The sequence below is a fragment of the Chrysemys picta genome, unplaced genomic scaffold (assembly GCF_011386835.1).
Source record: "Chrysemys picta bellii isolate R12L10 unplaced genomic scaffold, ASM1138683v2 scaf3, whole genome shotgun sequence".
In the NCBI taxonomy this organism is placed as follows: Eukaryota; Metazoa; Chordata; order Testudines; family Emydidae; genus Chrysemys; species Chrysemys picta.
This window is the reverse complement of record NW_027052710.1, coordinates 1,108,979-1,122,924: the sequence shown is the minus strand read 5'-3', so window position 1 is coordinate 1,122,924 and position 13,946 is coordinate 1,108,979. Positions and strand designations below refer to the sequence as shown.

At 53.5% G+C, this 13,946-nt stretch overlaps 2 protein-coding genes and 1 long non-coding RNA gene across 3 annotated transcripts; all 3 read right to left on the bottom strand.

Annotated features, from left to right (window-relative positions):
- Positions 1-871: 871 nt before the first annotated feature.
- On the bottom strand, positions 872-1,723 carry LOC135977559 (kinesin-like protein KIF21B). Its single transcript, XM_065578823.1, has 2 exons — positions 1,522-1,723; positions 872-973 (listed from the first exon to the last, which is right to left on the bottom strand). Exons 1-2 carry the CDS (start codon positions 1,701-1,703, stop codon positions 907-909), a joined length of 249 nt encoding a protein of 82 aa, XP_065434895.1. The 5' UTR covers positions 1,704-1,723; the 3' UTR covers positions 872-906.
- A 699-nt stretch (positions 1,724-2,422) lies between these two features.
- On the bottom strand, positions 2,423-7,975 carry LOC135977533 (uncharacterized). The gene is made up of 3 exons (XR_010594991.1): positions 7,301-7,975; positions 6,775-6,835; positions 2,423-2,475 (listed from the first exon to the last, which is right to left on the bottom strand). It is a non-coding gene; the product is annotated as an uncharacterized LOC135977533 (long non-coding RNA).
- A 93-nt stretch (positions 7,976-8,068) lies between these two features.
- LOC135977527 (kinesin-like protein KIF21B) lies at positions 8,069-13,273 on the bottom strand. The gene is made up of 6 exons (XM_065578798.1): positions 13,065-13,273; positions 12,133-12,362; positions 11,702-11,849; positions 11,377-11,571; positions 8,917-9,018; positions 8,069-8,292 (listed from the first exon to the last, which is right to left on the bottom strand). Exons 1-6 carry the CDS (start codon positions 13,239-13,241, stop codon positions 8,290-8,292), a joined length of 855 nt encoding a protein of 284 aa, XP_065434870.1. The 5' UTR covers positions 13,242-13,273; the 3' UTR covers positions 8,069-8,289.
- Positions 13,274-13,946: the final 673 nt, after the last annotated feature.

Genomic DNA, 13,946 nt, shown 5'->3' with positions numbered 1-13,946 from the left:
CCTTGCCCCGCGAGGCTCTTACTTGTCCAGCGCGGAGCCCTGGCTCTGGTTGCTGTGAGGCGGGAGAAGACGTTGCGGTCATTGCGCGGCCTGGTGGGAGGGGACGAGAGAGGCGTGAAGCCAACGTCCGAAGTCCTGAGCCGGGGTGTTCAGAAAGAGACCCATGATCACAAGCCTGGTCCGGGGATCTACCCCCTGCCCCGCACCTCCACTCAGCACAGGGAGGCCTGAAGTGCCAGCCCATGGTGAAGTGATTATTCCCCTCTATTCGGCACTGGTGAGTCACATCTGGAGTATTGCATCCAGTTTTGGGCCCCCCGCTACAGAAAGAATGTGGACATACTGGAGAGAGTCCAGCAGAGGGCAACAAAAATGATTAGGGAGCTGGGGTACATGACTTATGAGGAGAGGCTAAGGGAACTGGGCTTGTTTAGTCTGCAGAAGAGAAGAGTATGGGGTGGATTTGATAGCAGCCTTCAACTACCTGAATGGGGGTTCCAAAGAGGATGGAGCTTGGCAAATGACAGAATGAGGAGTAATGGTCTCAAGTTGCAGTGAGGGAGGTCTAGGTTGGATATTAGGAAAAACGATTTCACTAGGAGGGTGGTGAAGCACTGGAATGGGTTCCCTAGGGAGGTGGTGGAATCTCCTTCCTTAGGGGTTTTTAAGGTCCGGCTTGACAAAGCCCTGGCTGGGATGCTTTAGTTGGGGATTGGTGCTGCTTTGAGCAGGGGGTTGGACTAGATGACCTCCTGAGGTCCTTTCCAACCCTGATATTCTATGATTCTATGGCACAGCTGGATCCAGCACCCAGAGTCGTGCCTGGGCACAGCCGAGTGCACAGGTTGGTCCCCGATGGGAGCTAGGCCCATGTGCTCTCCAGCCTCTCCCCACTCACCTGGCAGGCTACCCCCGGTCATAGGATTTCCTCCGGGTCAGAGGCGAGGTGTCCGAGCCACAGGACTGCCTAGGGCTGGAACAGAGCAAGACCTGATCAGCAATCGCCCCTCCTTTGGGCCAGGGCCCTTCAGCACTGAACAGGCCTACCCCAGAGCAAGCGAGCCGAGAGCCCTGGGGCAGCGCACAGATCCACCTCCCGAGCCAGGGGTCCAGCGGGCTGGATCAGGCCCCGGCAGGGCCCAAGGCCAGGCCAGCGGCCCCGGCTAAGGGTTTGCGCTGTGAGCGCAGGTCCTGTTGGCTTCATCACCGAGACTGCTGCTGGAGAAGGCAGCTCCGTGCCTTCGATAAGAGGGCTGTGGAGACTGGACGCCCAACTCTGTCCGACAGCAGAACCCGGTTTGTGCCTGCCTTCCTCAGGCCCCATCCCCCCGACGGGCAGTTTGTGGACACTGGCAATCCAAGATGGCAGAGCAAGCTGGCCCCACCACTGCATGCTGGGACAGGCTGGGTCGACCGAGAGGAGTCCAGACTCAAGGCTCCAAGGGCAGAATACGATGACCCAGCCCACCTCTTCCCCCAAGGGCCTGTAAGCACGTGGGGCCCACGCTTGCCAGGGCTTACAAGGTGCTGCCACGGGTGGGCAGGCTGATGGTGCGGGAGACCTTATCCTTGTAGTAGGAATCCCGGATGGAAAAGCCGATCCCGTCTTCCTTGATCTCCATGAGGGACACCAAGGACTTGGTGATGTTCTTGGTGGAGATGTCCAGCGTGGGTCCCAGGCACTCGGCCGACACAGCCTTCATCTGGCCTGACAGCTTGGGTTCCCCCTGTAGCAGGGAGGGGAGGGCTGAGAGGCGAGGAGTTCACTGCCCCGAGGGTAGCACGTGGAGCGAGTCTGAGACGCTGGCGCCCCTTGGCCATTCAGTTCCAAGAGGCCTCTGGGGCCAAGCACCCAGCAGTGGCAGATCTAGAGAAACCTTTCAGTTGGGCCCCGGTTGCCAGCATTAACGTTTCATGAGCTCATTAATGAGGGCAACAGGAAGTACCCCCTGTGCAAGGCTGAAACGTGTATGGCCCAGAGTGCCGGAGCAGCTCTCCCAGGAGGATTCGGCACATGGAGGGACTGGTCCAGTCAATTAGCCTCTGGGAAGGGCGCACAGCACCAGGGCGTCACATGGGTTTTATTTGCTCCCAGAGGAGGGCTAGACAGCACCAGGGCACCTTGCCTGGATTCAGGGAAGCCCAGTACAGCTCAATGATGTGGCATTTAGGGGTTTAAAGTGGGCTCTACGACTCAAGGAGCCATTTATAGGGCCAAAGTAACACGCCAGGCACGGCCGTCACCAGGAGACCAGACCCCGGGCTATTTCAGTTCCAGACCCAAGACATTCCGCCCATGGAGAAGACTCCCGCCAAGGGCCACCGCCCAGCCGTGAGCACAAAGGGAGAGGGGGTACAATGGACCAAAGACCCCACAACTGGATGTTAAATGGCGCTGTCTGTGGCTGTGAACTGACCATAAACTTGAAGTCGTCCTGGCTGGCCGAGCCCTTCAGGGTGAAAGACTGGGAGAAGCTGTAGGAAACAAAGGGTTAAATGGCCGATCCCCTTTAAGGCTTAACTTAAAGCTAAAGGAAGAAACCACTGCCCATCACCCCCACCCCATAACACCCTATCACCAGCCCGGCTACGGTTCCTCCTCCCATTCCCCGAGGTACAGCCCATCCCCCGGTCCCTTTCGGGGCCCTCTTCCCTCCCAGCTCCGTCTCTTGTACTTAAAGTACTGCACAGGATCTTTTCAGGGGGAATAAGACAAAACGCCACATTTATTAGTGATACATGTATTCATTAACACTGTATTATATGCATATAATATATTACACTTACACACACACACACACACAAACACACTCCGTCTTGTTGTTACCAATTAGTTGCTCCCCTTAACTTCACTGGCCAGGTGAGTTAGATGGGGGAGGGGGTGGAGCCGGGCTTCTGCCGATCCGGATCGATGCTCCCATGTTGACAAGACGAGACCCGGGGTCCTCTGCAAGACACCTCACTTTTATAGCAGCTTTCCTCTTATGCAAATCTATACCAGATTCAAACTCTGTGTCTGTGTCCATTGATCCTTTGTGCTGCTTTCTTTTGAGTGTTGTCCCAATGCTGCAAAGAGGGTGTTTCCAAAAGAAGGTGCTTGCTTCTAACCCCCGAGGCCGTCAGTATGTCTGCTTGTTTTTAATGAGTCCACTTGACACGTTTTATTGTCCTTGGGTCTGGCTCCCAGCCCCTCTCCAACAGTTGAGGCTGTCTGGAGGTGCTGCCTTCCATGCCTTGCTCATCCACACCTCATTCATTCAACAGGGCAATTGATTAAGGGGGGGGGGGGGGGAGCGGAGAGCTCTTGTTCTACTGCTAGCAAACAGAAATTTTTCTTCTATCTTATTCTATCCTTAGGGGCTATAATATTATACCAAGGGCAATGCAAAGTTTCTAAATGAGGCTTTGATACAAAGTCCCATGAAAACAGAGGTCACACGTGGGTAGACCCACCACAAGGTTATATGAAGAGGCACAATGTAAAGTCATATGAAAATTATCACAGATTTATCTACATTGTCCCTCTTTTGACCTCTCAAGAACAATTCTTGAGTGGTCACCATATAAATCTTTTGTATTTGTTGCAAACAAACCAAACAATTATAACCAGGTGAATACATCTAAAACCATTACAATTGACTAAACACCAGATATAACATAAACACAAATGCAAACAATTATAATTATCAACAAAACCATTACCATTACAATAATTGGGTACATTGACAAACAAAATGAGGCCCAAGTTTAATGCTGCAATAGCCATCAAACAATAAAAGTCACTGAGGTCAGGACCTTCTTAAGCACACACAACAAATAAGATTTTGTAGGAGTACCACAGTTGTTATGCAAGGTTAAGCTGATTTGGACTTAAACTAACATTCAGTTGCTAAAATGTTGTAGAATTTCCTATTTTTAACAGTTGTTCTCAGAGGTTTCTGGGGACCTGAAAGATGGGGCCATACAATTATGGGCCAAGGTTTTACAGGTTATGGGGGCCCAAGAACTACCCTTCAGGGCTTGGGGAAATAGAACCAGAGTGCATAGAGGAAAGTGTGGAATTAATAATAATACAAGCAAATGTAACTAACAATACAAATGTATCAAGAACAAAAATTAACAACAAAATGATTATTAGAGAACCTAACAAAACAAAACAAAATAACCCTGATGCACTGGGGACCAAAGTCTTTTGGACACAAGGGGTGATTGATAAGTTGGATGGAGATGGGGGAAGTAGAGAGAGGAAAAGACATTTACCCTGTCTAGTGTAGTATTCCCTCTTTTTCTGGACCCAATGCTAGCACAGGACACCACTAGAGACAGACACAGAACATGCAACACAGAACACTGAACACAGACTTTGTCATGACACTATAACCATGGTATTTTATAACTTTTCAGCTGGTACCAGCTCTCGTGATGTTCCGGTTCAGAGCCTGAAAGATAGAAGCTTGGAAACAAATTAGCACAGTGCTTTCACCCTGGCAGAACCCGCTTGGTCTCTGCCACAGTGTGTTTGGTACTTGGGGCTGCACAAATGCTAATTAAGTGGTCCATTTCTTGTGAGTGTAAATCCTTTTTTTCTTTCAGTAAAAGGGCGTTAACACTTCATCTAGAAAAAAAAAAATTGTTTTAAAATCTCCAGCCATTTTGCCATAGCCTGGAGATCTGAGGCAGAAGCAGGCACTGTTGTTAACTGTTTCAATGGCATTTTGGCCCTGGGAGGAGGAATTTACCCAAATATCCCAAATATCCCCCTTCCCAATCTCCACAGGGGTCCCAAAGGTCTGTCCCCTTCTGGGGTCTTAAATGTTTCTTCTTCTGATGTTACTGCTGCTGTAAGATTTGAGAGTGCTGTATTAACTCTCTGTACCCAACCTGTTTTTCAGTTTCTTTATCTGTTGCTTGCCTGGGCCCGATCCTGCTTTTTCGAATAAACAGTTGCTTTCCCTGGGCACAAGCCTTGTTCCACTACCAATTTAGAAAGGAGGGTGGGCTTTCCAACTAGCCCCCACCCTTCCTGGTTCCATTCCTTAAACATTTTCTTTAAAATTGTGAAATTACCACAATATTACTTACAAAAAAAAAAACAAACAAACATAAACCACACTACACTGCCCAAACTCCTATATCCTTCAGAGTTTGGTTTAACAGAACAAGATCTGTATCTTATGTTTTTAACCCACTCTGGGTCAGAGGGAGAGACGCTAAGCCTCCCTCTGTATTACTCGGTCTGCTACCACCGAGGGTTCATACACCAATTATACAAATCCTTCCCCGGATCAGAGTGAGAAACACTAAGTTCTCCTCTTTAGCTCAGTCTTGCTACGGCTGAGGGTGTATGTACCTTTATAACACAATTTAAACCTAAACTCCTATATCCTTCAGAGTTTGGTTAATCCTTCCCCGGATCAGAGTGAGAAACACTAAGTTCTCCTCTTTAGCTCAGTCATGAACACAATTTAAACCTAAACTCCTATATCCTTCAGAGTTTGGTTAATTAACTGAAAGTTTACGCTCTTTTTCCTATAATGCCAGGCTTGCTAAAGCTGGCGGTGTGCACACCAGTTTGATAATAACTGTGGATTCTATGCTTGCTCCCCCTTTCGCATTCTCCACCAAAATGTTGTACTTAAAGTACTGCACAGGATCTTTTCAGGGGGAATAAGACAAAACGCCACATATATTAGTAATACATGTATTCATTAACACTGTACCATATGCATATAATATATTACACTTACACTCACACACACACACAAACACACTCCGTCTTGTTGTTACCAATTAGTTGCTCCCCTTAACTTCACTGGCCAGGTGAGTTAGATGGGGGAGGGGGTGGAGCCGGGCTTCTGCAGATCCGGATCGATGCTCCCATGTTGACAAGACGAGACCCGGGGTCCTCTGCAAGACACCTCACTTTTATAGCAGCTTTCCTCTTATGCAAATCTATACCAGATTCAAACTCTGTGTCTGTGTCCATTGGTCCTTTGTGCTGCTTTCTTTTGAGTGTTGTCCCAATGCTGCAAAGAGGGTGTTTCCAAAAGAAGGTGCTTGCTTCTAACCCCCGAGGCCGTCAGTATGTCTGCTTGTTTTTAATGAGTCCACTTGACACGTTTTATTGTCCTTGGGTCTGGCTCCCAGCCCCTCTCCAACAGTTGAGGCTGTCTGGAGGTGCTGCCTTCCATGCCTTGCTCATCCACACCTCATTCATTCAACAGGGCAATTGATTAAGGGGGGGGGGGCGGAGAGCTCTTGTTCTACTGCTAGCAAACAGAAATTTTTCTTCTATCTTATTCTATCCTTAGGGGCTATAATATTATACCAAGGGCAATGCAAAGTTTCTAAATGAGGCTTTGATACAAAGTCCCATGAAAACAGAGGTCACACGTGGGTAGACCCACCACAAGGTTATATGAAGAGGCACAATGTAAAGTCATATGAAAATTATCACAGATTTATCAACACGTCTTGCCCCTGGCCCTCAAGAGGAACGATTACTGGGACAGTTCTGTACAGCCCCTGCACGCCTGGGTTTGAGCACGGCCAGTCATCGCGTGTGAGTAGCCTGTGCACCGTCGGGTCCCACGTAGGAGCTCTGAGGGGCTGGAACATGCTCGGTGCAGACAGAACCTGGAGAATTTAGCTGCCAAGCTCTAACGGGTCTACCTTGCCAATGAGTGCCACAGAGATGCGCCCCCCTCCCTCCATAGATCCCGACGCTCAGGGGCGCACGAGGCTGGGACACTGCACGCTCCCTGGTGCGCTTACCTCCCCTCCGAGGTCAGGCTGAACTCCCAGATCTCCTCGTCTGTGCTGGCGTAGCCGTTCTCTGCACAAGGAACGGCCGACAAGGGTGCGTCAATGCAACAGAGGGTGGGAGGGCACCGCACTGGGCTGGTCCGATCAGAGCCAGCCAGCAGGCGGTCGCCAATCAGCGTGTGGCCCTTTAGGTCCTTGGGACCCCCCCCCCCAGACCATTGCTATCATTAACTCTTTGCCACCAAAGCGCCATCAGTGCATCCTCACGGCTGGACAGGCTGTGACCATGTGGGCTGATACGTCTGGATGAAGCGGGCCTATCACTCCTGCCCACAGGGTCAGAGCAATGCCAAGAGCCCTGGGGTGGGCTCCATCTGTCCCAATGGGCAGACGTGCCATCTGTAGGGGCAGGGAAACACCCCAAGCCTTCCCAGCTGCTGCCAGCCCCAGGCCCCACATCAGCGCTGCCGGCTGCTTTGCCAGCCAATGCCCAGTACTCACGGGGGTCCCCAGGAGGGAAAAGCCCAGCACCCACCTTGCTGCACGTTGTGGATGAGCGCCTGCAGCTCGGGGTGGGACTCCGCTTTCTCCCGCAGGGCATCCAGGATCACATGGTTCTGGGAGGAGCCGGTCACATCCGTTTGTCTCAGGCGCCCTTCCAGCAGGCGAATCTGGGCTTCTTTCTGAGCCACCTGCAGCCCCTGTTTGGTGGGAGCAGGAGGTGACCTTCCGTCCAGCACACAGGACGGGCCAGTGGGTGGGACGGGGAATCAGCTCCTGGCTTCAGTCCCTGTCCCTGGGCACAGATGCAGGTTCCACACCAGCCTCACTCAGCTGCTGCTTGTACCCCTGTGACAATGTGGTTCTGGCGGAACCCAACTGAGAGTGCCAACTCAGGACAAATTGCTCAAATAGGGCAGTTACAGCCCAAGGCTGGGGTTTTTCCACCTCTAAGGCAAACCAAACCAGCCAGACTAGGAGGACTTCGGTCTCACCCCCTGGCTAACCGCAAGTCTCACAAGCGGTCTCCTTAGACACTCCAGTTTCCCAGTATTACCACCAGTGCCACTCGTTATGGGGACAAATGGTTATGAAAAGCAATACCGCAGTAAAAGAAAAAAGGTTCTCCTGATCCCAAAGGGCCAAACCCTAGACCCAGGTCAATATACAAATCAGATCTTACTCACAAATCAGGCTGTTGCCAATCCTTTAGAATCTAAAATCTAAAGGTTTATTCATAAAAGGAAAAAGATAGAGAGGAGACTTAGAATTGGTTAAATGGAATCAATTACATACAGTAATGGCAGAGTTCTTGGTTCAGGCTTGCAGCAGCAATAGAATAAACTGCAGGTTCAAATCAAGTCTCTGGAATACATCCCCAGCTGGGATGGGTCCTCAGTCCTTTGTTCAAAGCTTCAGCGTGTAGCAAAGTTCCTTCAGAGGTATGAAGCAGGATTGAAGACCAGATGGAGATGAGGCATCCGCCTTATATAGTCTTTTCCAGGTGTAAGAACACCTTTGTTCTTACTGTGGAAAATTACAGCAAAATGGAGTCTGGAGTCACATGGGCCAGTCCCTGCATACTTTGCTGAGTTACAAGGTGTATCTGCCTTCTCTCAATGGGTCCATTGTATAGCTGATGGTCCTTAATGGGCCATCAAGCAGGCTAGGCAGAGCTAACACCATTTTGTCTGGGATGTCACCCAGCAGCATAGCAGAAGTTTGAAATACAGACAGTATAGAGCCAATATTCATAACTTCAACTACAAAATTGATACACACATATAGACAGCATAATTATAACCAGTAAACCATAACCTTGTCTTAGACACCCCATTTGACCCCCTTTATACAAGATCTGGGTGCCACTACAGGACCTTGGTTGCAACAATGATCTATATGGTCCCAGAGGATATCAATAACGTCACAAACCCATTCCCCTCTCTGGGTCCAGCAGCACACAGGCCAGGCAGGCCTCTCAGTCTCCCTCACCCACGCACAAAGGATGCCCGAGGCGCAGCCAAATAGCCCTGGCTCCAAACCTCACCTGCAGCAATTGTGATCCCACGCTAACAGTGGGCCACCTGGGATCCCATGTTCTGCGATCCACCCCCCAGAGCTGCACCCCCACTTGAAGGCCCTTTGCCTGACCTTATCGATGGATGCCTTGAGGAAGTTGTCCAGCAGGAGGCGCACCTCGGCCAAGGAGCAGGAGCTGATCACCACGGAGGTGTCGGTGGAGTCCAGCTCCTCCTACGGTGCAAGAGAGACCCCGAGGGAGGGGAATTAGAACGGCGCTGAGGGCGGTGAAGGGCAGAAAGCAGAGGGCCAGCAGAGACACCAGCGCCACGGAACCGGGGGGGGTTTCCTTGACTGGCTGACGCCGGCAGGGACGCAGGTGCTCTGCAAGCAGGCGGCAGGGAAGACGACTTGCATGCCAATACTGTGCATGAACACTCGCACTGGAAGTGTGCCTGGAACCAGGCCCCTGATTGGGCCATCTATGGGGACTGAACCACACACCTGCAGATTTAAAGAAGAGGCGCTTCTACCGCCTGGACGGCAGGAGCTGCTCGCTAGCCAGGTGACCAGAGCAGACCAAGGGCAGGTTTACACTGGGAACTTATACCAGCATAGCTATGTCTCTCCAGGGTGTGAAAATCCCACTCCCCCCCCACCACCATCCCGGAGAGTGTTGCTCTGCCGACCGAACTAAACAGCCACCTCCTTGGGAGATGGATTACCTACTCCAACGGGGAGCGTCTACACATAAAGCCTTGCAGCTGTAGCAGATTAAGCATAGACATATACTAAAAACCTGTTTACGACCTCCAGCTGCTAGGAGGGGAGCAGAGAGCTACACTATGCTGAACCTGGGTCAGACCCCCCATGTCATTAACGGTGCGTCCACACAGCAAAGAAAAACCCACAGCAGCGAGCCTCTGGCCAAAGGATTCGGGCTTGCACTACGGGGCTAAAAGTAGCAGTGTAGACATTCCCGCTCATGGGCTCCAAGACCCTCCAGAGCCCAGGCTCCAGCCCTTGTGTGAATGTCTACACTCTTCGTTTTAGCCCCGTAGCCCTGCGAGCCAAGGCAATGGATCCAGGCTCTGAGACTTGTGCTGTGGGGTTTTCCTTGCAGCACAGACACCCGACAGGTGCCAGGGAGAAAGGCCTCATTATTAGGCTATTGTTTCTCTGTGGAAATATTTGATTAAACAAAAATTTCCATTCTGGTCAAAATCCCACCCTCCCTTTACAAAAATCTGACATCAGAAAAGAGACTCAATGTTTGACAACAGCTTTCAGCACAAGTTCGCGGTTTCAGAAAAGGGAAACTCTTTCCCAAGACCCCCAATTTTTTTGCCTTAAACCATCAAAACTGATTTTGAAAAACCACAAAAATTCCAGTTTCTCGGGGGCGGGGGGCGGGGGGGGGCGGGGAGGAGAAACTGATTTTTTCTTCCCCCTGGGAAATTTCAAAAGAAAAACTAAAAGGGTTTGAGATTTCCTACAAAAGCAAACAGCATCTTCAACCCTCTCTCATGGCTACACCTGGAGTTGGCTCTGAATACCGGGCTGCCGCCCGTGCTTGGCTTCGGTCTAGGCTACAGGAACACCACTGTGGAACTGGGCTGGGTCGAGGCAGTTTCTCACAGGAGGTTGTGTTGCCGTATATGCAGGGAATGGAGAAAGCCCATGTTCTAAGCATGTTTGGAGCCTGGCGGCGACCCAGGCTGGAGCCTGGTGCTGACATGGGTTTTTCTGTGCACACAGACAGGATTGAGCATGGCTAGACCACGCCTTGCCCGCAGCACTGGATACACCATGGGTACATTTGTCCCATGGTACGGACAGGGCTTCCACTGACTCCAGCATGTGCAGAACTCCCATCAGGGCTGTTGGGCCTAGCAGCTGGTGGTGGACATCATGCTCTCCGCAGCCGTCCCTTCCACAAATAAACCATCCAGCACCGATGGAGACCCTGGTGGACCAACATATAAGGGGCTTCCTAAATCCTGGCCCCGACCTTGCAGACCGTGCAGCGGAAGAGGGCTGATTCTTGGCCTCTGCTGGTCCAAGCCAAGCCACAGCCATGTCCGTTAGCCTGGCGCCCACGGGCCTACGGCAGCCTATCGCACCAGCCCCGTGAGTGCTCAGGCACCTGCTGAACTGGGCCTTATACAGCCGTCATCAGCAAACAAGCAGAGAAAGCAGCCAGACTGCAACAGCTGCTCTGTGACGTTTCTGTAGGGAGGGGGCGAGCTCTGGGGGCTAAGAGCAGGGAGCCAGCTCGGCCCTGAGTCCCTGTGTGACCCACAACAGAACGTTTCAGCCCAGAAATCGGAGCTTAGAAAGCAAGAGGACCCTGCAAACCTGCCTCCTGCACCCCTTATGCTTAAACTGCCTAGAGGAAGAGTCCAGCCAGCCAGCCTCCTGCTCACGCCCAGTCCCCACCCCAACTATCAACCAGCCCCCAGAGCACCCCCTTTCCCTTACAGCACACAATGCCCTGGGCTGATCTCCCCTGCTCCCCCTCCCATGAGACCAACTCCCCATATACAGACCCCCTGCACCTCGCCCCCGCCCGCAGGCCCCCTCCCCAGGCACCTTGGTCTCCTCCAGCTGCATGATGGTGGCCTGGCAGTCGGCGATGCTGTCGGTGATGTAGTCAATGTTGGCTGTCAGCACCTCGATCTCCTCGTTCAGCTCCTGCAGGCCCTTCTGCTCCTCCGGGCTCTCCGCCTGCAGCTTTCCCCTCTTCCCCTGCAGCGCCTCCTGCAGCAGCGCCAGCTCCTCGCGTTTCTGGGGGGCAGGTGGGAAGGAAACGCCTCAGCCGGCGCTGTCCAGGTGCCAGCAGCCTCCCAGCACTCCTGGCCCTCGGTCATGCTCAGACCACCCAATCCCCACCAGGGCACTGCCCCCCACACCTCACCTTGATCAGCCGCTCCATATCCGCCTCCAGGTTGACGATGGTCATCTTCTGCATGACAACGTCAAAGATGCGCCGCTCCAGCAACTGCCACTTGAGCCGGGCCGCCTTGCTGAAGGTCTGGCTCATCCCCTTCTTTGGGAACTTCTTCCTGCAGTGGGATGGGACATGGTCGGGGGCTTCCACCAGGCGGGCGCTCGGCCATCACGCCCACTAGTGCTCAGGACAGAGGGGCATTTACACATCAGGTCTCCAGCCAATGTGGAGAGTCTCACGTGTCAAACCACATGGCAGAGTCGCCCACGATGATAGAGCGATCGTTTCCCGTGTTCCCACAGAACTCCGCTCCCATCTAATACCCAGGAGCCCGGGGCCTGAGGCCCAAGCAGGGAACGAGGCTGCAGGGGACACAGATTCGGAAGCACTGGTCTGACCTGACGGGCCGAGCCCCATTCACGGAGGGCGAAGGGTCTCCCAGGAAGTGGTCGATTTTCAGGTTCCACTGGCGCATGATGCTGGAGACCGAGCGAGAGCCGGACTCCGGTTCCGAGGAAGTGGTGCTGGCGGACACCTCCGCACCTGAGTCCAGCATGGCTGGCTTCTGACTCAGCCTCCCAGAGACCCCGTCCGACATGGGCTTGGCCAGGCGGCGCAGAGCAGAGACCTGGGTGAGAGCAGTGCCTGAGGGCTGGGCCTCCTGGGAACACCCGCAGGGGGCATCGCCCCCCAGCCGCAGAGCGACTCCAACGCTTCTCAGGTGGCAAAGTGAGCCCAGGAGCAGCTGAGCACCTTTCAAGAGAGCTGAGCCTATCTGGGCTGGGTGAAGGTCCGGTACCCGTGGATAGCAGTTTCCCCAGAATGCATCAGGAGGGGCTGGGATCGAAGCACCGCACCATCCCGCGAGCTGTACGGGTGCTGGGGCAGGAGGCAGCCTGGACGAGTCACGTGACCAACTCAGCTGCCAGGACCCAGCTCCAGGAAGGAGGGAGGGGGACACAGCCTGTTGTGCACAGTCGCACATGGCATGCAGAGAATTCCTCCTTCCTGACCCCAGAAGATCAGCTGCCCCCGGAGGCAGGCGTTTCTTCCCTCGCAATCACTGTCATCTCCTGCCTGGTTACTCCTGGCCATAAAACCACCAGGCTCTGTGGGAAATCCACCCCACCCAGGGCCAGCACCTTGGGAACAACCCAGCGTTGGCGGAGCACGACCCACTGGGACAGCGGAGGGGACTATTCCGTCTGGAGAGGCCCCAGGGCCCTGCCCTGCCAACGGCCCGATCCAGGAGCCAGGCCTCAGCGCCCACCCAGTCACGGCCCCATGAGCGGCTCTCCAGACCCCCGCAGGTGCAGGGGCTGGCACTCACCTCCTGGGTTTTCCTTCGCAGCACGATTTCCTGCTGCCGCTTCTGAGACTCCAGCGCCCGGATCTGAAACTGCGCGGGAGAGAAGCCGAGCCTCAGTCGACTCCTGAGCGGGCGTGAGCCGCTAAAGAGGAACCCAGGGTCTGGGGTAGAACCCATGGCAGCAATGGAGGCCAGCATGTGGGATGTTCTCAGTGCAGGCCATGGGCCAGATTTTGATCTCACCAGCAGCGGTGTAAAACCTGGATTTATTCTGCTGTAACCGATGGCAGCACTGTGGCATTTGTACCTGCCCTGAGCAGCAACCAGAGATGCAGGAGGAAGCAATCACCTCCTCTGACCTGGGGAAGGCGGAACCTGCCACCCCACCAGGTGCTGATCTCAAGGGATGGACAGACAGATGGACATGTGGTTGGGAGAGGGGACGTGCTGCGCCTTCAGCAGCGGGAGGAATCCCCAGACAGACAGTGGGGTGGCTGGTTTCTGCACAGGGTGCCCAGCACACAGCTCCCCAACCAGGCAGGGTTTTACACTGTTCTATGCTGCCGGCCCCATTCCTGGCTTCACAGGACCTGCAGGCCTTGGCCGGCCAGTGGCCCAACACGGGCTCTGAAAGGAGCGGGCCTGGGTGCCAAGCCGGGCACTGATCCCAGCGGCCGGGCACCCGGGAGAGCTCTAACACACTGTCGAGCAGAGGTAGGGCAGGACTGAACGTGGAATGTTCTTGATGCAGGTGACGGCTGGATTCACATCGCAGCAGCAGCAGTGTAAATCTGGAGCGACTCCGCTAATGTCAATGCAGTTACTCCAGATTTACAACGAGCGTAATAGAGAGTGGAATCCGGTCCTCTGTTGGTGCAGCGCTTGCTCCAGATTTCCCATCAC

What these genes read in the sequence shown, in the direction of transcription:
- LOC135977559 (XM_065578823.1), bottom strand. Translation starts at nt 1,703, where the DNA reads ATGAAGGCTGTGTCGGCCGAGTGCCTGGGACCCACGCTGGACATCTCC. An exon ending in CCCACCCGTGGCAGCACCTT is followed by an intron (nt 974 to 1,521) that starts GTAAGCCCTGGC and finishes GCTCTGTTCCAG; the next exon opens with CCCTAGGCAGTCCTGTGGCT.
- LOC135977527 (XM_065578798.1), bottom strand. Translation starts at nt 13,241, where the DNA reads ATGCTGGCCTCCATTGCTGCCATGGGTTCTACCCCAGACCCTGGGTTC. An exon ending in AATGGGGCTCGGCCCGTCAG is followed by an intron (nt 11,850 to 12,132) that starts GTCAGACCAGTG and finishes ATCCCACTGCAG; the next exon opens with GAAGAAGTTCCCAAAGAAGG. An exon ending in ATATGGAGCGGCTGATCAAG is followed by an intron (nt 11,572 to 11,701) that starts GTGAGGTGTGGG and finishes CCTGCCCCCCAG; the next exon opens with AAACGCGAGGAGCTGGCGCT.